General features: G+C 44.4%; 1 protein-coding gene across 4 annotated transcripts in view; it reads right to left on the reverse strand.

Moving 5' to 3' along the window:
• LOC115135628 (neuronal migration protein doublecortin-like) overlaps nt 1-26,044 on the reverse strand; it is a 74,697-nt gene that overhangs the window by 14,844 nt on the left and 33,809 nt on the right. For all 4 annotated transcript variants that reach the window (XR_010464893.1, XM_065023573.1, XM_029670527.2 and 1 more), the window contains exon 4: nt 5,869-5,971. Coding sequence is in view for 3 of the 4 variants with exons in the window: in XM_065023573.1 (XP_064879645.1) it covers nt 5,869-5,971 (103 nt within the window). In the remaining variant the exon portion in view is untranslated. The remainder of the gene's footprint in view (nt 1-5,868; nt 5,972-26,044) is intronic.

The raw sequence follows: 26,044 nt of genomic DNA on the forward strand, positions 1-26,044 counted from the left end.
CCCTACTGCCTCTGATCTGGCGGACTCACTAAACGCAAATGCATATTTTATAAATGATGTCTGAGTGTTGGAGTGTGCCCCTGGCTATCTGTAAATGTTAGAAACAAGAAAATGGTGCTATCTGCTTTGTTTAATATAAGGAATTTGAAATGATTTATACTTTTACTTAAATATATTTAGAACCAAATACTTTTAGTCTTTTAGTCAAGTATTATTGTACTGGGTGATTTCCACTTTTACATGAGTAACTTTCTATTAAGGTATCTATACTTTTACTCAAGTATTGACAATTGGAAACTTTTTCAACCACCAGTTATTCAGCGCATTGGCACACACAGACGAGAGTGCTCGGAAATCGGAGAAGATAGCCCGAGTGCATTTGCGAACGCAAGAGCTATGCTAACTGGATAACAGTCATTCAAGTACTTGCTAGCTAACTAAATGACACCTGCACCTCTAGCTGAGTATAGCCACCGAAAAACGAGGGGGAAAAGTAATTCACTCACTCCTCCAATGACATGACATGACGTCCTCCTAGCAGCTAGCTAGCTATCTAGCTAACGTTAGGCTCCGTGTTTTTAGCTTGCTACATAAATAGATACACTAGCCTATTAGCCACATTATGACTGACTTGTGATCATTGCCCTTGCTAGTTTGATTGTATTGACATTCCCAGCCTTAGTAACATTCGTCAGGTCTTCTCCAAAATATTGAGCCATTGAAACTGAAACAGTGCGTCCCAAATGGAGGCAGCAAACTATGTACCAGGCCAGCTGTGATTTACAACCTGGTAATCTTTTTGGACAATCAAGAAATGTATTGGTGAATTATATTAAGCATGCATTGAACTGCATCCATCTAAGCTGCCAACAATTTCTTAGTGTACGTCATGGAATGTTGAGTCAAATATAATCTATTTTTAAAACTTCTTATGAAGATGGTTATGTAACATGAACTGGTATGTAACATGAACTGGAAATGTGTCACGCCCTGGTCGAAGTATGTATGTTTGTCTTCATTTATTTGGTCAGGCCAGGGTGTGACATGGGTTTATTTTGTGGTGTGTTTTTGTATTGGGGTTTTAGTAGGTATTGGGATTGTGACTGAGTAGGGTTGTCTAGGAAAGTCTATGGTTGCCTTGAGGCGGTTCTTAATCAGAGGCAGGTGATTTTCGTTGTCTCTGATTGGGAACCATATTTAGGCAGCCATATTCTTTGAGTGTTTCGTGGGTGATTGTTCCTGTCTTTGTGTTTGCACCAGATAGGGCTGTTTCGGTTTTTCACATTTCATTATTTTGTAGTTTCTTCTTGTATAGTTTTTTCCTTCATTAAATATCATGAATCATCATCACGCTGCATTTTGGTCCGACTCTCCTTCACCACAAGAGAACCGTTACAAAATGTGATATGTTTGACTGATATTCTGATTGTCTGTTTGTTTCATACATGCAAAGTAGTTCAAACGCAATCAGTTCCACTTTAAAAATCCTTCATAAATCTGTCTCCTCTCCTTCATCTGCACTGATTGAAGTGGATTTAACAAGTGGCATAAATAGGGGATCATAGCTTTCACCTGGATTCACCTGGTGAGTCTATGTCATGGAAAGAGCAGGTGTGCTTAATGTTTTGTACACTCAGTGTATAGTAGCACAATCACATTGACAGATGAGAGAATGTCTAAAAAAGCAGTGTTACAGTGGTGTAATAGGGAACTAGTGGTGTTACACTGGTTTAGTAAGTTACTAGTGATGTTCTAGTGGTGTTACACTGGTTTAGTAAGTTACTAGTGATGTTACAGTGGTGCAGTAGGTGACTAGTGTTGTTACAGTGGTGCAGTAGGTTACTAGTGGTGTTACACTGGTTTAGTAAGTTACTAGTGATGTTACAGTGGTGTAGTAGATGACAAGCATTGTTACAGTGGTGTAGTAGGTTACTAGTGGTGTTACGGTGGTGCAGTAGGTGACTAGTGGTGTTGCAGTGGTGTAGTAGATTAATAGTGGTGTTACAGTGGCGGAGTAGTTTACTAGTGGTGTCACAGCGGTGTAGTAGGAGACAACTGGTATAGCAGGTCACAAGTGGCGTTACAGTGGTAAAGTAGGTTACTAGTGGTGTTACAGTGGTGTAATGGGTGACAAGTGATGTTACAGTGGTGTAATGTGTTACTTGTGGTGTTACAATGTGAAGTAGGTGACTCGTGGTGTTACAGTTGTGTAGTATGTGACTAGTGGTGTTACAGTGGTAAAGTAGTTCACTAGTGGTGTTACAGTGAGTGGTGTAATGGCTACCTGGACTATTTGCATTGTGCCTCCCCCCCAACCCCTCTTTTATGCTGCTGCTACTCTCTGTAATAAGTGACTAGTGGTGTTAGAGTGGTGTAGTAGGTCACTATTGGTGTTATAGTTGGGTAAAAGGTGACAAGTGGTGTTACAGTGGTGTAGTAGGTGACTAGTGGTTATACAGTGATGTACTAGGTTACTAGTGATGTTACAGTGGTGTAGTAGGTTAATATTGGTGTTACAGTGGTGTAGTAGGAGACAAGTGATGATATAGTGGTATAGTAGATTACTAGTGGTTATACAGTGATGTACTAGGTTACTAGTGGTGTTACCGTAGTGTAGTAGGTTACTAGTGATGTTACAGTGATGTAGTAGGTGACAAGTGGTTTTACAGTGATGTAGTAGGTTACTGGTGATGTTAAAGTGGTGTAGTAGGTGACTAGTGTTGTTACAGTGGTGTAGTAGGTTACTATTGGTGTCGTCGATGACTAGTGGTCTTACAGTGGTGTAGTAGATGACTAGTGGTCTTACAGTGGTGTAGTAGATGACTAGTGTTGTTACAGTGGTGTAGTAGGTTACTATTGGTGTTACAGTGGTGTAGTAGATGACTAGTGGTCTTACAGTGGTGTAGTAGATGACTAGTGTTGTTACAGTGGTGTAGTAGGTTACTATAGGTGTTACAGTGGTGTAGTAGGTTACTAGTGGTGTTGCAGTGGTGTTTTAGGTTACTAGTGGTGTAGTAGGTTACTTGTGGTGTTACCGTGGTGTAGTAGGTTACTAGTGATGTTACAGTGGTGTAGTAGGTTATCTACTGGTGTTACAGTGGTTTTGCAGATTACTAGTGATGTTACAGTGAGTGGTGTAATGGCTACCTGGACTATTTGCATTGTGCCTCCCCCCAACCCCTCTTTTATGCTGCTGCTACTCTCTGTTTATCATATATGCAAAGTCACTTTAACTATACATTCATGTACATGCATTGTGTCCCAACACCCACCCCTCTTTTACGCTACTGATACTCTCTGTTCATCTTTTTACTGTTGTTTTTATTTCTTTACTTACCTATTGTTCACCTAATACCTTTTTGCACTCTTGGTTAGACCCTGTAAGTAAGCATTTCACTGTAAGGTCTACACCTGTTGTTTTCGGCGCACGTGACGAATAAACTTTGATGTGATTTGAATAAGTGACTAGTGGTGTTACAGTGGTGTAGTAGGTTACTAGTGGTGTTACAGTGGTGTAGTAGGTGACTAGTGATGTTACAGTGGTGTACTAGATAACCAGTGATGTTATAGTGGTGTAGTAGTTTACTAGTGATGTAACAGTGGTGTAGTAGGTTACTAGAGGTGTTACAGTGGTGTAGTAGGTGACCAGTGGTTTTACAGTGATGTAGTAGGTTACTGGTGATGTTAAAGTGGTGTAGTAGGTGACTAGTGTTGTTACAGTGGTGTAGTAGGTTACTATTGGTGTCGTCGATGACTAGTGGTCTTACAGTGGTGTAGTAGATGACTAGTGTTGTTACAGTGGTGTAGTAGGTTACTATTGGTATTACAGTGGTGTAGTAGGTTACTATTGGTGTAGTAGATTACTAGTGTTGTTACAGTGGTGTAGTAGGTTACTATCGGTGTAGTAGATTACCAGTGTTGTTACAGTGGTGTAGTAGGTTACTATTAGCGTTACAGTGGTGTAGTAGGTTACTATTGGTGTAGTAGATTACTAGTGTTGTTACAGTGGTGTAGTAGGTTACTATTGGTGTTACAGTGGTGTAGTAGGTTACTAGTGGTGTAGTAGACTACTAGTGTTGTTACAGTGGTGTAGTAGGTTACTATTGGTGTAGTAGATTACTAGTGTTGTTACAGTGGTGTTTTAGGTTAGTAGTGGTGTTATAGTGGTGTAGTAGGTTACTTGTGGTGTTACCGTGGTGTAGTAGGTTACTAGTGATGTTACAGTGGTGTAGTAGGTTACTAGTGTTGTTACAGTGGTGTAGTAGGTTACTATCGGTGTTACAGTGGTGTAGTAGGTTACTAGTGGTGTTGCAGTGGTGTTTTAGGTGACTAGTGGTGTTATAGTGGTGTAGTAGGTTACTAGTGTTGTTACAGTGGTGTAGTAGGTTACTATAGGTGTTACAGTGGTGTAGTAGGTTACTAGTGGTGTTGCAGTGGTGTTTTAGGTTACTAGTGGTGTAGTAGGTTACTTGTGGTGTTACCGTGGAGTAGTAGGTTACTAGTGATGTTACAGTGGTGTAGTAGGTTATCTACTGGTGTTACAGTGGTTTTGCAGATTACTAGTGATGTTACAGTGAGTGGTGTAATGGCTACCTGGACTATTTGCATTGTGCCTCCCCCCAACCCCTCTTTTATGATGCTGCTACTCTCTGTTTATCATATATGCAAAGTCACTTTAACTATACATTCATGTACATGCATTGTGTCCCAACACCCACCCCTCTTTTACGCTACTGATACTCTCTGTTCATCTTTTTACTGTTGTTTTTATTTCTTTACTTACATATTGTTCACCTAATACCTTTTTGCACTCTTGGTTAGACCCTGTAATGAAGCATTTCACTGTAAGGTCTAGTGATGTTTTCGGCGCACGTGACGAATAAACTTTGATGTGATTTGAATAAGTGACTAGTGGTGTTACAGTGGTGTAGTAGGTTACTAGTGGTGTTATAGTGGGGTAGTAGATTACTAGTGGTGTTACAGTGGTGTAGTAGGTTACTAGTGATGTTACAGTGGTGTAGTAGGTTACTAGTGGTGTTACAGTGGTGTAGTAGGTTACTAGTGGTGTTATAGTGGGGTAGTAGATTACTAGTGGTGTTACAGTGGTGTAGTAGGTTACTAGTGATGTTACAGTTGTGTAGTAGGTGACTAGTGATGTTACAGTGGTGTAGTAGGTTACTAGTGGATTTACAGTGGTGTAGAAGGTGACTAGTGGTGTTACAGTGGTGTAGTAGGTTACTAGTGGTGTAGTAGGTTACTAGTGGTGTAGTAGGTTACTAGTGGATTTACAGTGGTGTAGTGTGTGACTAGTGGTGTTACAGTGGTGTAGTAGGTTACTAGTGGATTTACAGTGGTATAGAAGGTGACTAGTAGTGTTACAGTGGTGTAGTAGGTTATTAGTGGATTTACAGTGGTGTAGTAGGTGACTAGTGGTGGTACAGTGGTGTAGTAGGTGACTAGTGGTGTTATAGTGGTGTAGTAGGTGACTAGTGGTGTTACAGTGGTGTAGTAGGTTACTAGTGGATTTACAGTGGTGCAGTAGGTGACTAGTGGTGTTACAGTGGTGTAGTAGGTTACTAGTGGATTTACAGTGGTGCAGTAGGTGACTAGTGGTGTTACAGTGGTGCAGTAGGTTACTAGTGGTGTTAAAGTGGTGCAGTAGGTTACTAGTGGTGTTACAGTGGTGTAGTAGGTTACTAGTGGATTTACAGTGGTGTAGAAGGTGACTAGTGGTGTTACAGTGGTGTCGTAGGTTACTAGTGGTGTTACAGTGGTGTAGTAGGTTACTAGTGGTGTTAAAGTGGTGCAGTAGGTTACTAGTGGTGTTAAAGTGGTGCAGTAGGTTACTAGTGGTGTGGCTGCTCTCACCATTCTCATCCAGGGAGAAGTCATCCTGGGCGTAGCGGAACTTCTCTGGGCCACAGGCAATGAAGACATCATCATCACCAAAGAAATCCTGAAGACAGGTGACCTGGTGGAGCAGAGAAATACGGGACCATGTGACAATGCAGCTCTGCGACAATGCATACATACAATTCAGTGGGATCTTAACATGACATATCAGATATAAAATACATTCATCTTTGACTCTGACCAGTCTGACATCTCAGCACTACCACCTCCTTGACTCTGCACTTTTCTCCAGGTCACATCATGTCACTAACAGCATTACAGTAATAGCAACACACAGATAGAGCAAAGAAATTCAGCAGCCAGTGTGTGCCCCACAAAGAGGGTCTTATACTGCATTAACATTCTCAAGTTCGCTAAACTGCTTTTAAAATGCTGACTGTGTGTTAATTAAAAAAGATAATACACGTGCATTCAACCACGACAAAACGTTGCCCATGACTGTGCGAGGTTTGAGATTAGTGAATAGCTGTGGGGCTAGCTCATAGAATTATCTAAAATCCTGGGTTTAATACCGCTTAAATTAGAGATGGTTGTTGACGATAAAAATCTGTGGCTAGTAAAGGACTAAGACACGGGAGATAATACGACTGCAACATCCTACTTTACATAAAGAGCTACTATTAGGATGAACGGACATTTTTAGTATAAGGAGACAAAGGTGAACTTATCTAAGATTTCATCGAATGAGTCAGACCTCCTTCAGCTTTTGATGGAGTCCAACAGCAGACAAAAACTCTCCTACAATCAGTTGCATTCAGCCAACGAAAGAAAGCTGGTTGTATTGAGTACTCTTGGCACATTAGCATGGCTACTAGAGCCAAACATGTCCCAATCACACACGGTCCAACGTTACTGAGTCTTTAATAATGACTAATAATTGTGTATCACAGAGCTCAGTTTCACCCAGTCCTCTAAGGGGTCTGATCCCCTTCACTGCAGCTGTTCACGTCAGAAGCTACTTACTGGACAGATGTCTCGGGCCACACCCCCCTTTCACTGATGACCCTCCAATAGAAAAGCCCTGTTACTGGAACTAGCAGGTTTATTAGGCCCTCCCCCCGCCTCACATTCAAAACACAGTCTTCCTCTCTGGTCTCCCGGTTGACAGTCGTCCAGAAGGCCAGGCCACACCCCCGAGGTTCAGAACCTGGAGGGTAATACCCAGGATACATCACATCACAACCTTCTTTGTGACACACTTCTAAACTATGAGCTGATGCTAATTGTGGAGCACCCCGCCCCAGCAGCTGCCGTGATGCTTGTCGCTACTGGAGGAGTGTCTGGTCTGTATGGCGTCTGCCAGCTGTACCTCCTCCATGTCCCACGGGTCCAGGCCATAGACAGGGGGGCAGGAGTGGCACATATCCCTAGGGTCAAACCCTAGTGATGAAATTACTATATATAATCCCATTCTTATTGCTTTTTCATTGTAGACCACTAATTAACTCACCCAGTCTTTCAGTGTATCATTAAACAGTCAATATTGTGGGCGTAAAATGTTTGTTTTTGTTATTTTTTATTATCTTCAATCCTACAATTGCCATGTGGAATTTAGCAGGAATGTAGCTATAATGGGGACATTTTAAGGATGCCTCTCGGGCTGTCAATCATGTGTCAGATGGGAAGCGTGATGGGGTATGCCAGCCCTCCACCCAGCCTCCACCACATCTCTAGGTGGTGCTAATGGAGAGGGGATGTAAATGAGGTCTTTGGTGGTCTCTGGGGGGGTCTGTGTGTCAATCCCTCTGATGACAACAGCCCATCAAGGCTGGCTGGGCTCCCCAGCTACACTGCTAATGAGGGGGGCCGAGGGGGCTAAGCAGGACACATGGCCCTATGAGGGAGGCCAAACTTGACTATGGTTCATAACAGTCTCTCTCTGTCCATCCCCCACACCCAACCCCCATGCTTTTGTTTAGGGTCAGGACGAGGCAGAGGTCATTAGATTGATGACAATACAACAGACTGAAGAAAGGAGCGATACTATAGAACTGCTTAGAAGACTGAGAAACATTTAGTGAAAATATAATGGTCTGTAGAAACTCAGCTTTTCATATACCACTTTATGATCCTGGACACGATAAGATCCTGGACACGATAAGATCCTGGACACTGTTATTTTGTGAAGGAATCCATTTCTGAGAAAAACATTGGAACCAGCGAGAAGCCTCTTGGAAAACCAGCTGTGGTGTGTGGATGTGGGATGAATAGAAAACATATTAAGCGTATTACTGGGTTGCTGCAGTAATGGAAATACAATACTCTAAACCACAGGAAGGCCCAGATAGTCAGCCTTTTCTTTCCAGAGATCAGGTCATACGGCACTACTATTACCACCAGGGAAGTAAGTCTGTCTCACTATTGAAAAGCACTACTTCATCACCTAATGTTTATGTCTGTGCTCAGACATGAGTGCAGCCACTGCTGTAAAGTGCTATTGACAGCCCGCTCAGCACACCAGTATGCTTTACACTAGAGGAGCTGTCATGTCATCCAGTGTGACAGCCACTCTGTGTGTGGATTTGTGCTGACAAATGCATAGAGCTAATTGACTGCAGAGCTCCTGATTATGAAGAAGCCTGTCTGATCTGACAGCACTGCTACTGTGACACACATGGCCTAGGAAGGTTCAGGAGGGACAGGGACAGTAGTAGAGAGAGAGAAACATTAGAAGAGGGAAAGGGACAGGCACCAGGAGTGAAGGAGGACCTGGGGACAAAGTCTGGGCCCTTGCTATCCGGGATCCTTGGGAGGTCCCTACCCCTTTGAAGTTGAATGGTTAAATGGTTAAGGGTTAAGGTTAGGGTTAGGTAAGGGTTAGGGTAAAGGTAGGCGTTAAGGTTAGGGTAAGGGTAGGGTTTAAAGTTAAGGTTAGGTTTTAGGCTAGGGATGTCTCAAGGGTGCCAGATAGCACTAACCCAAAGCAGGTCGGACTTCCCATTGGGCAAAACGGTCATTATGACGTCACTACAACTAGTTTTGCCCACTTGCTTGACCTGTCCTCCATCCTGTTTTGCTAAAGATGTCTTACAGAGAGAGAAAGAGCGAGATGGTGTTGATGGGAGTCGAAGCAGATCAGGTCCGAGACAGCAGAGAGAATGACAAGATGCCTGTATACCAGGTTAATCCTGATTGGTCTGGCTTCCACCAGCTCATATAAGGACCTGTGTCATGCTAGCCAAGGTAAGGTGGGGCCACTGACCCTTTTCTGTCAACTCCTGTCACCCCTCAGCCCTACAGATACCACAGCTTACACCGACCAGCCAACCAATCACAACCGTCAGCCAGGCAGACACCACAGTTTACACCGACCAGCCAACCAATACATCTCACTACTTATGAGGAGGACAGGGGCCAATCAGAGACACGGTGTAGACTTACTTACACTAAGATCACATATCTATTTGGAGATACTATATGGGTCATTTCAGCCATACTTTTGTTTTCTCTTGACTCTTATTAAAGTACTTATCCAGAGAGATTGCAGTTGTGACCTTTTTCAAGTCAATACATCCAACTGCTGTTTATGTACTTACGGTGTAGTATAAATGCATTGATACTAAATCATATCTAAATATACCCTGACATACAGCTAAATCTGTTCATAAACCCTCCTATTCCAAGGATAATAGTGGGTCTGAGAGAGATGTTTCTCCAGATATCACATCTCTACATCTATATTAATGGCTTTGCTTAGGGCTTCCTCCTTGCAGGGCAAGGGTCGCATTGCCACGCAGTGAGAGTGAACGGTTCAGGAGCACAGTAGCGCTGTAGGATGAGGCTGTTGCTGACAGGGCAGCAGACAGTGGTGATGTGATGTGATCTGAGTGGATGGGAGAGAGAGAGCGCCCCACAAAAAATGGACCAGGGAGGAGGGGGTGACCTTCAAACGTGGATGAGCCTGTCAGACTCGCCACCAGCACAGTAGACACACACACACACAGAGCTGGAGCCAGAGACTGTCTAGAGCTAGGTCACCAACAAACAATATCAGACACCATCTAAAAAAAAGAAAACAGAGACTGTAGCCTGAACAGAGGAACACACAAAAGCAGTCCTCAGCGGCAGTACTGACATATCACCACACCACTCAGACAGGGGGGGATCGAAGCTAAAGAGGAAAGGGAGTTTAAAACTGATGATGTGCGATGACAGGTTGATGGCAATGCATTATGTCTGAGTTCATGCATTTGCAGACAAGCATTACTTACTCTTCTATTGGCCCAAAAGTCCCTTCTTCCTACTCTATCATTGGTCTGTGCAGTTGGATTAGTAGCTAACACTGTAACTTAAGACCTCCATTTCAGAGGGATGGGTGAATTAGCACTTAATGGGTTAATCCTGTAGACTACCGTATACCGGGGTGTTTGGAAATAGCCACGGGATGGTTTTAAAACACTGTCAACACCGTTGAAAATATTTCTTTGAAGTTTTTCAATAAACTGTCATATTTGTAGCTACTTTTTAAGGAAATAGCTGCAGTCAACATGTGCAATATGTTAGGAGATAAAGCAGATCGCTTTCTTCATTTCACCTGTCACATTACTTTCCATTATGATGCTTACCATAGTTCCCCAGAACAGTTGAGTCAGTCACGTGTTTGTTTATGAATAGCACAACGGGAGAAAGCAGGAGTAGGCGAGTCCAACCTTGTATTGAATGTTTAGTGTTGTTTTTTCTTTTCTTCAATAGAGTGATCAGGGACGTGGCCACTATAGTTTTCCTTCACAGAAAATACACTACCGTTCAAAAGTTTGGGGTCACTTAGAAAAGTCCTTGTTTTTGATAGAAAAACACATTTTGTGACCATTAAAATCACATGAAATTGATCCGAATTGATCATGAGCTTACAATGAAACAGCAAAGTCGGTTTTTTTGCGAAACATTATGCATGACCATCGTATTTCTAATGTTTATCATAGGAAGAATGTAGCCAGCCACATTTGCTAATGTGAATTGTCATCCGGACGGAGAAGTGCAACTGAAGAACATTTGTCTGACGCCGAGCAGAAATGACAATAAGAACCATTTTAGATCTGCGTTTACAAAATGCAGCAAATATATTTCTTCTGCTTTTTATCTTTCCTGGGTAAAAAAACAAACAATTAAATGCTGCGTTAAGTTTAACTTGCTAGTTATCTAAATAAGTGGCTGAATGGTTAAGGGCTGGTAAGTAAGCATTTCACGGTAACAACAACACCTGTTGTATTCGGCGCATGTGACAAATAAAATGTGATTTTTGATTTGATTTGAATTAATAAGGTGACGGGGCGTCATACTGTGTTCACTTTCTGCTGTGTTTGAGAAGTCAAAGCCCTTTGGATGAGTTATCTATACAGCTGCCACTGCTATCTTTAGATTTCTTCTCTGAGCAGAGCAGGCAGGCCTGTTGCCCTAGCAACTCCAGACTCCACACAGACACAGCGTGTACACATGGTGCTCCAGAGCAGAATACTGTTTCTTCACACATGCATGCATCAAGACTTTGTTCAATTGCACAATACCTCTCGTTCACATTCGCTTGTAAATGTCCAAACTCAAAACAAATGACATTCGGTAGCTCCAATATGTATAACTCCATGAGCTGGATTGCCTGTCTTTGCAATTTGTATATTTTGTTTTGCGCTCGTTAGGATATTTAGCTAGCAGCCTCCGTGAAAATTCCATGAAAATTGTCTTCCTTGCATTTTTTGTCACCCCCTAGTGTGCTAAGCAGGTAATAGCGTAAATCCCAGGATGAGAGAAGGACGGTATGACCATATGAAAGTCTGGATACTGCTCCTAACATTGAACACAGTGGAGGAGTTATACAGCAGCTGAGGGTGTGTGTGTGTGTGCGTGTGTGCGTGTGTGTGTGTGTGTGTGTGTGTGGTTTTACTATCCTTGTGCGGAGCAGAAGTCCTCACAAGGATAGTAAAATGGGGAAATGACGGCAGTCCCCACAAGGAAAAATACCATTTCAGGCTTAGGGGTTAGGCTTTGGGTTAGGGTCGCAATTAGGGTTACGGTAAGAATTAAGGTTAGGGTTAGGGGTTAGGATTAGGGTTAGGAGTTAGGTTTAGTTTTAGGGTTAGGGGTTTAGGATTAAGCGTAGGGTTAGGGAAAATTGGATTTTGAATGGGAATACATTTGTTGGACCCCACAAGGATAGTAAAACAAACATGTGTGTATGTATGTGTGTGTGTGTTTTTTCTCTGAGTGAAGAAGCACTGCACCAATACTGCCTGTCTGCATCCCCCCTCTCCTCTACGCATGGGGGAGTACTGGGTGGGGGGGGGGGGGGGGGAGAGAGAGACAGCCATATACCTTCCTGACAGACAGCCCCAATCTACAAACTGGCTTATTACCATAATTACATTTACACTTCATCTAGAAACACATTGGAGCTTTAAGACCACTTGCACTCATAAAACATTGAGCAGGAAACACAAAATCAATGAGCAGGGTAACCATGGAAACAGACACACAGGCTCCACACGGTGCAGGGAGCCTGAGACTACAGTTTCCCAGTCCTGTATGTGTCGGTCTGTCCATCCCATTTAATCTCCGGTCTGGAGGTTTGGACAGAGATTCTCACTCCCTACTACTAAAGTATGTCCACTACAGCAGTCAAGGCGACTTCAGTATGCAGACCAGTCAAATGACTTCAGTATGCAGACCAGTCAAGGTTACACCATAGGACATTTACTACTGGAGGGCTTCCCAGAATTCAGCAGGTCATCTCTTGGGCACAGACTTTACATTGCAGCAACGCATCTTCTTCAGTCTTATGAGACAACTGGCCACTTGGTGAAATATCACTTAAGAATATCCCTTAAGAGGATTCACTGGAGTCAAATGTTGTTTCAATATGTCTTAACAGGCACTCAACCCTCTGCCCCATTGGTCCAGGGAGACAGAATGCAGCAGCAGACAGCAGTAGACAGTACAGGAGATGATGTCATCCCAATCTGCCGGCTCCCTCCCGACCTGCCTGGCTAAAATGGCTGTACCAGCGTAATCCCATTAGAGCTAATCCCAGCTCGATGCGTCTCTCCTGGGTACAGCTCCCTGCTCCGTACCCCTCCACCCCCTCTCTTTCAACTGCCATGCCTCTGTGAGGGGTAGGGTGGGGTGAGGACACACAGGGAGTCTAGGATGCCTCCACTAATTGAGATGTAGAGGTACAGCGACATCCGAGCACGCTGATTGGCTGTGTGAATGACTTGTGGGCCCTGAAAATGTGTGTAATCCAAACATCAGCTCTCATTATCATAGAGAGAAAATAGTGTTTTTGGCTAATCCTATCCAAGCGTGTCCTGGGACAGTTCCCATAGTGAGTGAGGGGTGATCGAGGTCATACACAGCACAGCACAGCACACACACGCTTGCCAGCCTTGTTACAGGTCCATTGTTTCACCGTATAAACCGGTCTATGGAGATCAGTAGCGGTGCATGGGCAAAGTCCCTGGGTTAGCCAGAATAAAAAGCCATATTACAACCTATGTGTTGTGATAATTGTGTTGTCTGCTCTATAGCCTGTTAGTTCAAACTGTATGCCTGGCGACCGTGCTATATAGGCCTAAGGCGGAGACCATAAGAAGACAGTGGCAGAATAAATTCAACCACACCTTTGTTTCATCACAAAACCGGAGAGCAACATCTGTCCGAATAAAGTCCACAAAGCATATTGCATGTAACAAACAGCATTGTCAAGCTAGTTAATGTTCCCGACATTTTCAGACCACTAAACAACTACTGATTTAGAACCACAGTTTACCGCAAGTCGCAAAGAAAACAGGAGCTGCCTCCACTATTCCAGCACCATTTCAACATCATCAAATCACCTCTTCTTAGTTTAATACAGCGACAACTAAAAGATACCAAAAACAATTTGTTCAACGTAAAGCTAAATATGATGTGGATGTCCATGGTTCTGATTTCTGTGTGTGTGTGTGTGTGTGTGTGTGTGTGTGCGCACGTTCGTGCAAGTACAAACATGTTGACTCACCCTACTTACCCAGTTAAAATGCACTTAAATCCATGTCTCAATTGTCTCAAAGCTTAAACATCCTTTAACCCGTCTCCTCCCCTTCATCTACACTGATTTGATGTGGATTTAACAAGTGGCATCCATAAGGGATCATCACTTTCACCTGGATTCACCTGGTCAGTCTATGTCATGGAAAGAGCAGGTGTTCCTATTGATTTGCATGTTACTCTATATACACTCTCTATAACCTAAAAAGCTTTGTCAGCTGTCCCCATAGGAGAACCCTTTGAAGAACCATTATTGGTTCCAGGTAGAAACCTTTTGGTTCCAGGTAAAAAAACTTTTGGGTTCAATGTAGAACCCTTTCCACTTGGAACCGAAAAGGGTTCTCCTATGGGGACAGCTGACGAACCCTTTCGGGAACCCTTTTATCTACGAGTGGAGAGCGCTGCAGCAGCTTCTACACACACAGCTGAAAGGTGAACGCATAGGACTGCATCTTCCCCCGTTGCTACGGCGACAGAGGATGTATGCTCGTTTGACAATGAACGGTTTGGTAGATATGTGGCCCATACAAATAAGGTCTAAATATTCCAGCGACACGTCTCACTATAACCTATTTTACGGCACACAGCTAGGCTCCTATTGTAATGCTCTGAGAAGACATCCATATGCGTAGCACATGAGCACAAATCTACCAATTGATCCATGCACTGCATGCCATACAGCACTTCTGCTTGAGGAAATGAATAGCAGTTATAATGGCACTAGAATCCGTTTTGTCCTGTTCTGGCCCCTGGCTGTTTCCCCTGGGAGTCTGCTAGATCAACATAGACATATTCCTCCACCACACTGACCTGTCGTTCAGAGAGAACCATGTGATTCAGCCATCATACATAAACCTGCCCCCAACCTTGCCCCCCCCCCCCCCCCTGCAATCACAAAGACTGGAAGGATCTCCCAATCAAATGATGTAACTGAGCAAGCAAACATTTTTATCTCAATTCATATGAATTAAACAATTCAGGGTTTTGTTGTTCTCTGACTGCAGGCGAGGCACACTGCAATTTGCAGACTGTATTTTGGTTACTGAATCTACATTATGAAGCCAGACAAAGAGGAAAAGAACAAAGCAATGGGATAGGTTCTAGGTCTCTAATTCTTGATGATCAACGTCCCTGTATTTCCTAAACAGAAACCAGTGACCAACAGAAAGTCCTGGCCAAGGACAGAGACAGCAAGGCTTCCACTAGGTGCCAACGTTGGTCTGAGACAAAACGAATAACCTCTTCAAAGGAAGAGAATCGGCAACAATGAGTCTGTTGACTGTAGCCTTTATGCAGTGTGACTGACTGGGGTCTTGAAAGCAGACTAGTTACAGCAGAGGCTGAGGCTGAACAGAGGCTGAGGCTAGGCAGAGGCTGAGCAGAGGGTGAGGCTGAGCAGAGGCTGAGCAGAGGGTGAGGCTGAGCAGAGGGTGAGGCTGAGCAGAGGCTGAGCAGAGGGTGAGGCTGAGCACAGGGTGAGGCTGAGCAGAGGCTGAGCAGAGGGTGAGGCTGAGCAGAGGCTGAGCAGAGGCTGAGCAGAGGGTGAGGCTGAGGGTGAGGCTGAGCTGAGGCTGAGCAGAGGCAGAGCAGAGGCTGAGCAGAGGGTGAGGCTGAGCAGAAGGTGAGGCTGAGCAGAGGCTGAGGCTGAGCAGAGGCAGAGCAGAGGCTGAGCAGAGGCAGAGCAGAGGCTGAGCAGAGGGTGAGGCTGAGCAGAGGCTGAGCAGAGGCAGAGCAGAGACTGAGCAGAGGGTGAGGCTGAGCAGAAGGTGAGGCTGAGCAGAGGGTGAGGCTGAGCAGAGGCAGAGCAGAGACTGAGCAGAGGGTGAGGCTGAGCAGAAGGTGAGGCTGAGCAGAGGGTGAGGCTGAGCAGAGGCAGAGGCTGAGCAGAGGCAGAGGCTGAGCAGAGGGTGAGGCTGAGCAGAGGGTGAGGCTGCCCAGAGAGACAGAGCCCGTGCTGCTGCAGCTCTTTCTTCTAATCCCCTCCCTGTTAAACGCTGCGAGCCGGAGAATGATTAGTCCTGTACTCGGCCTCTCAGGGGTGCCAAGGAGAAGCTGACATATGCTAAACGGATCCTTATCAGCTGCCACTCACAGGGTGTTTGAGCTGTGATTTCCATAAATCAGGAGGAAGTTGAGGAAGTGAGAGAGCTCACACTCTCCTGCTCTCATCTGCAACTCTCTCCCAGTACTGGAAAGGGATGCAGTGTTTGGAGGGGTAGGATGGGCTGGGATGGGGGTGGGGATGCTTTCCTCTAGGAATCTACCTCACAGCAATGTGGTCCCATGTGGCCCGCTGTGTCTAGCCGCTCTTTATAGAGTTGATCAAACAAACGTAAACTCAGTGTGTCCTTGAGGAATAAATTGGCCCATATTTATTGTGTGCGTTTTTGGAACACAAGGGGATGCTGAGAATCTGGAAAACACACACTAGAGGCAACATTCAAATGTGACTGAATCTGACAAAAGCGTGAACGCACGATCATCTTCACACGTCTTGGGACAGACGCGACAAAAGACAAGGCGACTGTAAACAAACCATCTTTTCTGAGAGTCGTCGTCTATGTCTAGAGGCCTTACCTGCAGCTGGATTGTGAAATGTCACAGTCCCTCAGAGCCATGGCTGTAGTTAAGAAAGGGCATTCCAGCTTGAGGGATATTCATATTGGAGAAGATGAGCATCATGTCTGAAAAGGTCAGGCCACCTTGTCATCTAGAGTCACCTAGCAACAGTATCCAGACAAGTGGTGGGGTGACACAAGACTCACTCTCGAGATGTTCCAATATTCATCTATTCATCTTCTATATGCAATACATATGTATGTTTATTTACATTTTACTTGCTATATTGTATTTACTTTGCCACCATGGCCTTTTTTGCATTTACCTCCCTTCTCACCTAATTTGCTCACATTGTATATAGACTTGTTTTTTTTTTACTGTATTATTGACTGTATGTTTGTTTTACTCCATGTGTAACTCTGTGTCGTTGTATGTGTCGAACTGCTTTGCTTTATCTTGGCCAGGTCGCAATTGTAAATGAGAACTTGTTCTCAACTTGCTTACCTGGTTAAATAAAGGTGAAATAAAAATAAATAAAAATTTGTCGACACAGAATTCATGTATGCTCTGTAGCACAGTACAGTATCCACAGTATTTACACTGCATAGTCTATGCCAATATGAAGTACAGTTAAGTGTGTCTGGGTTTTCAGCCCCCTAACTCTCTGATCTACAGAGAATGTCCTGCTGAGAGCCTGGCCACTCCCTCACTCCAGGTTCTCCCCGCCCCTCTGCCCCACAGAGCCCACCCCTAATCCTTGCTTTACCAGCTGTCAGGGCCACATGGCCCCCCAAAACTACCACCACAACCAGCACCAGCAGCCAAGCAGGGACCCCACAACTACAGCAACTGAATTATTCAAAGCTCTTTTCTTGAATGACACAATTCCAAACAATGGCTCGTAGTCTCAGATGCTTTACAATCTGATAGCAGTGGATTAGTGAGTAAAGTAATACAGTCAATGTGTGTATTCCTCTACACTACTTTTATCAACAACGACAAAAAATGGAGTGTCCTCGAGCCAATGGAAAAAACGCTATCATTTCTCTGAGGCAGTGAAAAACATGTGTTTTCATTCCAATATCCAGTCTAAAGAAATAGTGGAGTAACATGACCCAATTACCTAGTCCTAGGCCCAGACGCTTTGCCTTTTAAGGAATTAATTTTCACAGCCTTTTCGCAAAGTTGCTAGAAGCACGGCTAAGAGAAGGTGCTATAGATCACCCCCAAGAAGAGAGCTCATATACCGTAGCAGGAATGACACAAACGTCCGATAGTGTATCCTCATTCTGTGGTTGAATGTTGTGGATTTTTGTCGGTATGATAGGACTCATGTTATGCAAGCCAATAAGAACAACAGAAAATATATGCCTCCCTAATCGTTCAGATAGCAGCTAGGGGTATCACTTCCAGGTTTGACTGCTGAAAATGGGCGCTGTATTTAAAAAAAAAACTGATACTACAGAAAAAGGTCCATAATTGGACTATTAATTATAAGTCAGGACCAATGCCAAATGGTTTCAAATAAAAATTCACCTAGCCACAGTATAGAATTCCAATATATCTATACACATCAAGACATAGTTAACCACCTTTCTTACCATTTTCCTCTGAGAAACAAAGACTTCAGACATCAGACTAAAGCATTAGGATTTCATGCCAGATAATAGCTGAACACCAGTTCCTTGACTATGACCTTGGTTTTTGTGCCAGATCTGACAAGCAGCAGGAAACATTCCCCCCAATCCCCACTCTGGAATCTTCTTGTACAACCGCCACGGGGGTTTGTCTTGAATGCATTTATTCCCATATCTCTTTTGGCCCGGGAAATGAATGAATGAACAAATGATGAGCCCTGAGTTACCTCTTCTCTGCCTGGACGCCATCCTTACTGTTGCCCCGGGCAACCATGTTAATTCATCTCCATGCACGACTAAAGTAGAGCAATTACTGCATTTTGGCTGAGAGGTGAGATGGGTGGCTAATGTAATCAGGAAGAAGCACAGACATGGGAGGGATCTCACTCGTCTTACCAACACTTGAGACTCAGCGCGAATGTTAATGAGGACTCAAAAGAGCATCGCGTTGGAATCAATGATTAAACCGTCACTGATTACAGTCATTATCAGCGATCTGCTCCTATTTCCCCAGAAGAATCCGTCGGTGACAGTCAGATACATGCCTGCTTTTGTTACAGGATGCAGCTGTTTCATATGCATCCAGTGCCCCTCGTCCACGTGTGTCATACTATCAAACTATCATACAAACACACACGTAGCTCAAATCGCTTAGCATAAGTCAAAAGGAACAACGCTAAACTTTGAGAGAACTTTGTTGGAGTTGTCTTGGGTATTTTCGGTCAGCGAGGACAGACAGATTTGGCTAATTGGTAGCCTGTGATACTATTGATCTGCCGGGAGCTGTACGCCGGACTGTGTTTGTGTGCGCAGCACAGGATCAACCAGCAGGCCGTCTCACCGCTGCTGTATTCTACAGGAGGAGAGGGGCGAGGTGCGACGGGGGACAAAAGAGGAATCTTCTAGCTACAGACCCAAGCAGCCATGCTTAAGTCATTTCGGGCAGCTCTTCAAAGAGCAATTGAACAACATCTCCAGATTCACGATATGATCTGCCTCAGCACACACGGCCCATGATATCGCGAAACAAAGCAAGAGCCATGTGAAATATTAAAGCCCCTGGAACATGGGATATACGCTGCAGCAGAGCAGAGTGCATGCTGTTTCTGCCGCTCTAGGCTTTCTCAGAGGAGAGTGTCGGGGGTAAGAGGAGCAGAGCGCCGTCCCCCTGGCGAGGAGAAGCGGAGCAGTGGGCGGGGCTGGCATGAAGGTGGAAAAGACACGACTCTTTTTTTTGTGTGTGTTTTTTTTTTTACAAAACCATACATGTGCATGTACTGTACAACGTCCAACTGAGTTAATATAAAATGGCATCAGGGATGTGAACAATAATAGGGAAAATGGGCAAAAAGAATACTTTGTCAAACAGTTTGGAACATGCAACAATGTTTAAGCTGTCTGCGATTTTACTGAGAGGATAAATCCTGTGCCTGATTTCAGGCAGAACCAGTACTTGACCATGCTCCCTGAGGCCAACCCCCACTCTACTCCCCCCTCTGCAGAGTCCTCACCGGGATCGATAGTGTGGGCTCTGAAGCCTGCGTAAAACAGGACAGTTTTATCCTCCCAAAAACACTGTATTTCCCTCACCACCGCCTGCAGTAGATAAAGCACTGTGCTACTTTTTCCTATTGATTGTGTGAAAGGTAATACTCTATGTGCTTTAGTCCTTAATGAAAAGTTAAGCAGAATGGATTACTACCTTTCTCAACCAGCCTAAATCACAACTAGGCTCCTAATCAACGCGTTTGTTTCAGTTATTTGAATTGAAAGGAAGGGCTTTGTAAGCAAATTCATTTCTTATTCCGCCGGTCATTTCTTTGCCAGGGATTATTCTGGGAATAGATCTGCTGCACTACTAAAGACAAAGACAGATTGATGTAATCCCTCCAGATCTCTGACGAAGTTAATATGAAGATGGTGAAAAACAATGTGAATAGTCATAATGTCTCTCTCTCTCTCTCTCTCTCTTTCTCTCTCTTTCTCTCTCTCGCTGATTCCCTGACCTGTCAATGTTTTTAATTTGCTGTTTTATACTCTCGATGGTTTTTACTAGATTACCCGTAGTTTTTCATGTTGTCTGTCTGTAATTGTTCTGTAATGACTTGGTGCTGCCTATCTTGGCCAGGGCTGTCACGGCTGGCTAGGTGTGTAAGCGAGGAATCAGGCGCAGAGAGCAGAGAGGCCCAGGCTCAAATACGGCACCAAAATGAAATGTCCGACACGCAGGGCGCAAACACTGACCAACCCAAACCAACAAGGTTCAGAGCACAAACAACACCAACGAATACAACGTGAACATCAAACTAATCCCGCACAACAAAGGGGCGTGTTCCATACGCTAAAATAGGGAAGAGAATCAAACACACACAAACTAGGACCAGGTGTAACAAATGAGACAAAACTAACAGAAAAGAAAAAGGGATCGGTGGCGGCTAGTAGGCCAGTGACGACGACCGCCGAGCGCCACCCGAACAGGCGGGGGAGCCAACTTCGGCGGGAGTCGTGACAAGGGCGCTCTTGAAAAAGAGATTTTAATCTCAATGTGCCCTTCCTGGTTAAATAAAGGTTAAATAAATAAAAGGCCTATATTGATATGTCATATTTTCTACAGGGGGCAAAAAAAACGTATGACTTATTGAACACTGATTCCATGTCCCATTTATGTCCGACACAGAATACAGATCAGGGAACAACTGAAGGGGAGGACTGGTGGCCAATTAGGTGGTCAGTAACACTGTATACTTCTCCTCTGATTCCATGTCCCATTTATGTCCGACACAGAACACAGATCAGGGAACAACTGAAGGGGAGGACTGGTGGCCAATAAGGTGGTCAGTAACACTGTATACTTCTCCTCTGATGCCATGTCCCATTTATGTCCGACACAGAACACAGATCAGGGAACAACTGAAGGGGAGGACTGGTGGCCAATAAGGTGGTCAGTAACACTGTATACTTCTCCTCTGATTCCATGTCCCATTTATGTCCGACACAGAATACAGATCAGGGAACAACTGAAGGGGAGGACTGGTGGCCAATAAGGTGGTCAGTAACACTGTATACTTCTCCTCTGATTCCATGTCCCATTTATGTCCGACACAGAATACAGATCAGGGAACAACTGAAGGGGAGGACTGGTGGCCAATAAGGTGGTCAGTAACACTGTATACTTCTCCTCTGATTCCATGTCCCATTTATGTCCGACACAGAATACAGATCAGGGAACAACTGAAGTGGAGGACTGGTGGCCAATAAGGTGGTCAGTAACACTGTATACTTCTCCTCTGATGCCATGTGGCTTTGAGACATGTTTTAATGTCAGAACCTAATCCAGACCCGGGCATTAAAGATGATTTCATATTACTGTACACCAGCCTTCTCTGGGGGGGGAAACCAGTCAGCTCTCTGACAACTGAAAGAGATTTTTGGTCCCGGAGCGTTTGGGAAGGGTTCAGGCGTGTCAGCAAAGCAGCATTCAGGACACTTTGACCAAAACTAACTTTTTACAATAGCATTTGTTCCAATATATCATCAGTTTACAGGTAGTGTCCCAATATTAGGATATTTGGGAAAATATAGCTATGAAAGGATGGTGGCTCCTTTCACAATGGAACAGATACACTACCGTTCAAAAGTTTGGGGTCACTTAGAAATGTCTTTGTTTTTGAAAGAAAAGCACATTTTCTGTCCATTAAAATAACATCACATCGATCAGAAATACAGTGTAGACATTGTTAATATTGTGGCTGGAAATGGCAGATTATTTTATGGAATATCTACATAGGTGTACAGAGGCCCATTATCAGCAACCATCACTCCTGTGATCCAATGGCACGTTGTGTTAGCTAATCCAAGTTGATCATTTGAAAAGCCTAATTGATCATTAGAAAACCCTTTTGCAATTATGTTAGCACAGCTGAAAACTGTTGTGCTGATTAAAGAAGCAATAAAACTGGCCTTCTTTAGACTAGTTGAGTATCTGGAGCATCAGCATTTGTGGGTTCGATTACATGCTCAAAATGGCCAGAAACAAAAAACTTTATTCTGAAACTCGTCAGTCTATTCATGTTCTGAGAAATGAAGGCTAATTCCATGCGAGAAATTGCCAAGAAACTGAAGATCTCGTACAACGCTGTGTACTACTCCCTTCACAGAACAGCGCAAGAGGAGTGGGAGGCCCTGGTGCACAACTGAGCAAGAGGACAAGTATATTAGTGTCTACTTTGAGTAACAGATGCCTCATAAGTCCTCAACTGGCAGCTTCATTAAATAGTACCTGCAAAACACCAGTCTCAACGTAAACAGTGAAGAGGTGACTCCGGGATGCTGGCCTTCTAGACAGGTTTGCAAAGAAAAATCCATCTCTCAGACTAGCAAATAAAAACAAAAGATTAAGATGGGCAAAAGAACACAGACACTGGACAGAGGAAGACTGGAAAAAAGTGTTATGGACAAACAAATCTAAGTTTGAGGTGTTGTATATTGTATATTTTTTGTATTGTATATTTTGTTATTGTATATTTACCATTGTTCCGTTTTTTTCAGTGTGTCACACACTTAGGTTCTTTGTGGCACCTTTTTAAGTTGAAAATGATAACATCCGAATACCATAACATAAAGTGGGACATTTGAACAGGGTAAAAGGGATCTTGAAGAAGGAAGACTTATCACTCCATTTTGCAACGCCATGACATACCCTGTGGCCGGCGCTTAATTGGAGCCAATGACACAATGACCCAAAGCACAGCTCCAAACTATGCAAGAACTATTTATGGAAGAAGCAGTCAGCTGGTATTCTGTCTGTAATGGAGTGGCCAGCACAGTCACCGGATCTCAACCCTATTGAGCTGTTGTGGGAGCAGCTTGACCGTATGGTACGTAAAGAAGTGCCCATCAAGCCAATCTAACTTGTGGGAGGTGCTTCAGGAAGCATGGGGTGAAATCTCTTCAGATTACCTCAACAAACTGACAACTAGAATGCCAAAGGTCTGCAAGGCTGTAATGGCTGCAAATGGAGGATTCTTTGACGAAAGCAAAGTTTGAAGGACACAATTATTATTTCAATTAAAAAACATGATTTATAATCTTGTCAACGTCTTGACTATACTTCCTATTCATTTTGCAACTTTTTTCATGTCATTTTTCAGGGAAAACAAGGATATTTCTAAGTGACCCCAAACGTTTGAACGGTAGTCTATGTGTACCTTGTTTTAGAACCTGCTCTCTGCTCCATAAACCCTCCAAACAGCCAGCTGAAAAGACCTACTTTTGAATTATAAATGCCCTTATCTATCCCAGCAGTCATTTGTGTATTTTCCAGGGGAAGCTGGCGAGTAGGCCTGTGATATTTTGGTGCGACCGGCGCTTCGAAGCCAGAGAAGAAGAGGAAGTGAATCGGCGGGTTTGGTGGGTTTGGGGATAAGACAGGCCCATGGACGGGAAGGATTAGCAGGATTTAGAGGCAGCATCGTGGGTGTGCAGCTCACGTCACATAATATACTGTTTCTATCTTAGCCGCTGTTCTGAAATGTTATGAGAATCCGTCAAAGCAGAGATGATGACTTTGTGGAAGCTCCACGGGTCATACACACCATAGGTTACTTTGACGTCAGAGGTAAATACAACAGTTCTCTGGCTTAATGACTATTTCATACCGTATGGGATCTTTTGGCGCTTCTGTAATAAGGGTGGCACACCTATGACAAAAGGTCAACTAGGTCTCCAAATAAGACAATGACAAGTAATATCGAGACAACAACTTTGGTGAATCAAAAGTGTTGACCAGCTCTGTTGACAGCGCATTGCTACAACGTGTACTGTAAGGGACGGGACTCTGTGGTAAATACGACAAACATATTCTGAAATTCCCATAAGCGGCGAGCTCGATTCAATGAGGTTCAAAGGAAAATAAGGACGCTCCGACATGGATACAGTGCGTTGGTTTTTGAAATGAAAGGCCACTAGAGTAAGGGATGAGAGAAACAAGCCTGGGTACATTCAGCAAACAGACAGTAAACAGAGCAGGGGGACAAAACCTGGCATGCAGCTAATCAGCAGATACAGTCTCCACATATTGTTGGGGAGAATGGTAAGTGCCACTGGATCGTCGGCTCACAGGCTCGTTGTGGTGGGTTTAGTGCCGTATTAACCATGTTTTTTAGCCGGCTCTCTGGGCGGTTTCTCCCCTGATCCCAGTGTGCAAAGTTGGGCCAACTACTCTAAGTAGAGCACCCTACTTAGTGGGAAAGTTACTATCACTTCCCTCTCAATCAGACATATGAGCCCTTATGTTGGTGAAACACACTAGATTATTCATTACTGCAATGACAGCTGACACGAAGAAAGGTGCGCAGGCACGCACACACACGCACACACACTTCGTACGTACGCACACACACACACACACACACACACACACACACACACACACAGAGTAATCACTGATCAGGGAGCATTGAGGTGGATATTGGACCTTCTCTTTTTGTCAGCTTGTAATCGGATAAGGCTGACTGAGGATCCTCTTGCTGGTGAGGTAAAATGAACTCCTCTGCTTTTCTCTACATAGAGGTGAAGAGTGGCAGTAGTCCAGAACCTGGGGGGGGGGGGTGGGGGGGGGGGGTGCAAGAGACAAACCTAAGTGCCTTCAAATGGTTTCCCAGGTCATGAGACTTCTAGTCTATTCTCCCCTAACTTGCGTAAAGCATTATTTTCTTTCCTAACTGTGTTATCTATCAAATCGAAAAAAGTCTAGAGGAGATTTCCTGATTTCCGTGCTGCTCGCCTCTTCCATATAAGGACACGTAGGTCCTAAGGAGTGGCCGCAATCATCACAGAGTCGGGGACAGGAGAGAACTGTTGAGTGCAGAGGGACCAGGGGCGAAGGAAGGAGACTACGATGCGTAATTACAACATCCTTAGATCTAGTGTTTCACAACCATGGCCTTTGGACCCACACTCACAGAAACAAACCATGCTCAAATCATTACATTATCATTACTATCTGTTCACTGGTCAGATGATACAACATCAACATGAACCTTTCTTCCTTAAGCACCCACCAGCTAACTGTTAAATGAGGAGATCCCTGCCTGTAAAAGCCCATAATCACCCTGTAACAGATCTTCGATTGGCCCATGCTTGGTGCTTACAACGGTGTTGAGGGTAGCAGTCAAACAGAAGGGGCAGCCAGATCTTCAAAGTCCTGGGGGCCAGCTGGTGCCTGATGCTCCCGGAGGCCCCCAGGGTCATACATCACAGCCGTGATGCCACTAATGGGCCGCAAATGCTTCTGTGGTTCCACCGTGCACACACTGCTGCATCCATGCTATCTCCATGGAGATGGTCAGGCTGGCCATGTGACTCTGACGGATGTGGCTCTGCTGTTATTGGATTTATTCTGCTCATCCGCCCCAGGTTGTGGTCACTTGTTGATGCGGGCTAGATATGGAGGGGTCGGGCTATGCACCGGATGACTGCTGCAATGTCTGCTCAGTCAGGATGCATTATAACGTGAGCCACGCCCCTTGGTCCGCTCATCCATTTCTCTCTCGCTCAAATCCTGTACCAGCGGGCTGGGTCACATGGAGGGGGGGGGGGGCGACAGGGGGGTGAGGAGGAGCTCCTGTAGGTAGCGAGGGCAGCATGTACAGAATGTAAAGAGCGCGCTCAGCATATTCCGCTGACGCAGCCATTTGCCAGGGATACCGAGTCCATCACTGCGGAGTAAATTGCCATGACAACCGCCTCCTCTAGCATGCCTCGCCAAACAGCCCCTGAACGGAGGAGCATGCAGACAGAAAAAACATTGGAATCACCAGAGAAAGGCTGCTTTTGACGTGTTCAACCTGGGAACGTTTCAAACGTGAAGCATACCTAAATCACACAATCGTGTGAATGTCCACTGTGATTCACTG

The sequence above is a fragment of the Oncorhynchus nerka genome, linkage group LG10 (genome assembly GCF_034236695.1).
Source record: "Oncorhynchus nerka isolate Pitt River linkage group LG10, Oner_Uvic_2.0, whole genome shotgun sequence".
Classification (NCBI taxonomy): Eukaryota; Metazoa; Chordata; class Actinopteri; order Salmoniformes; family Salmonidae; genus Oncorhynchus; species Oncorhynchus nerka.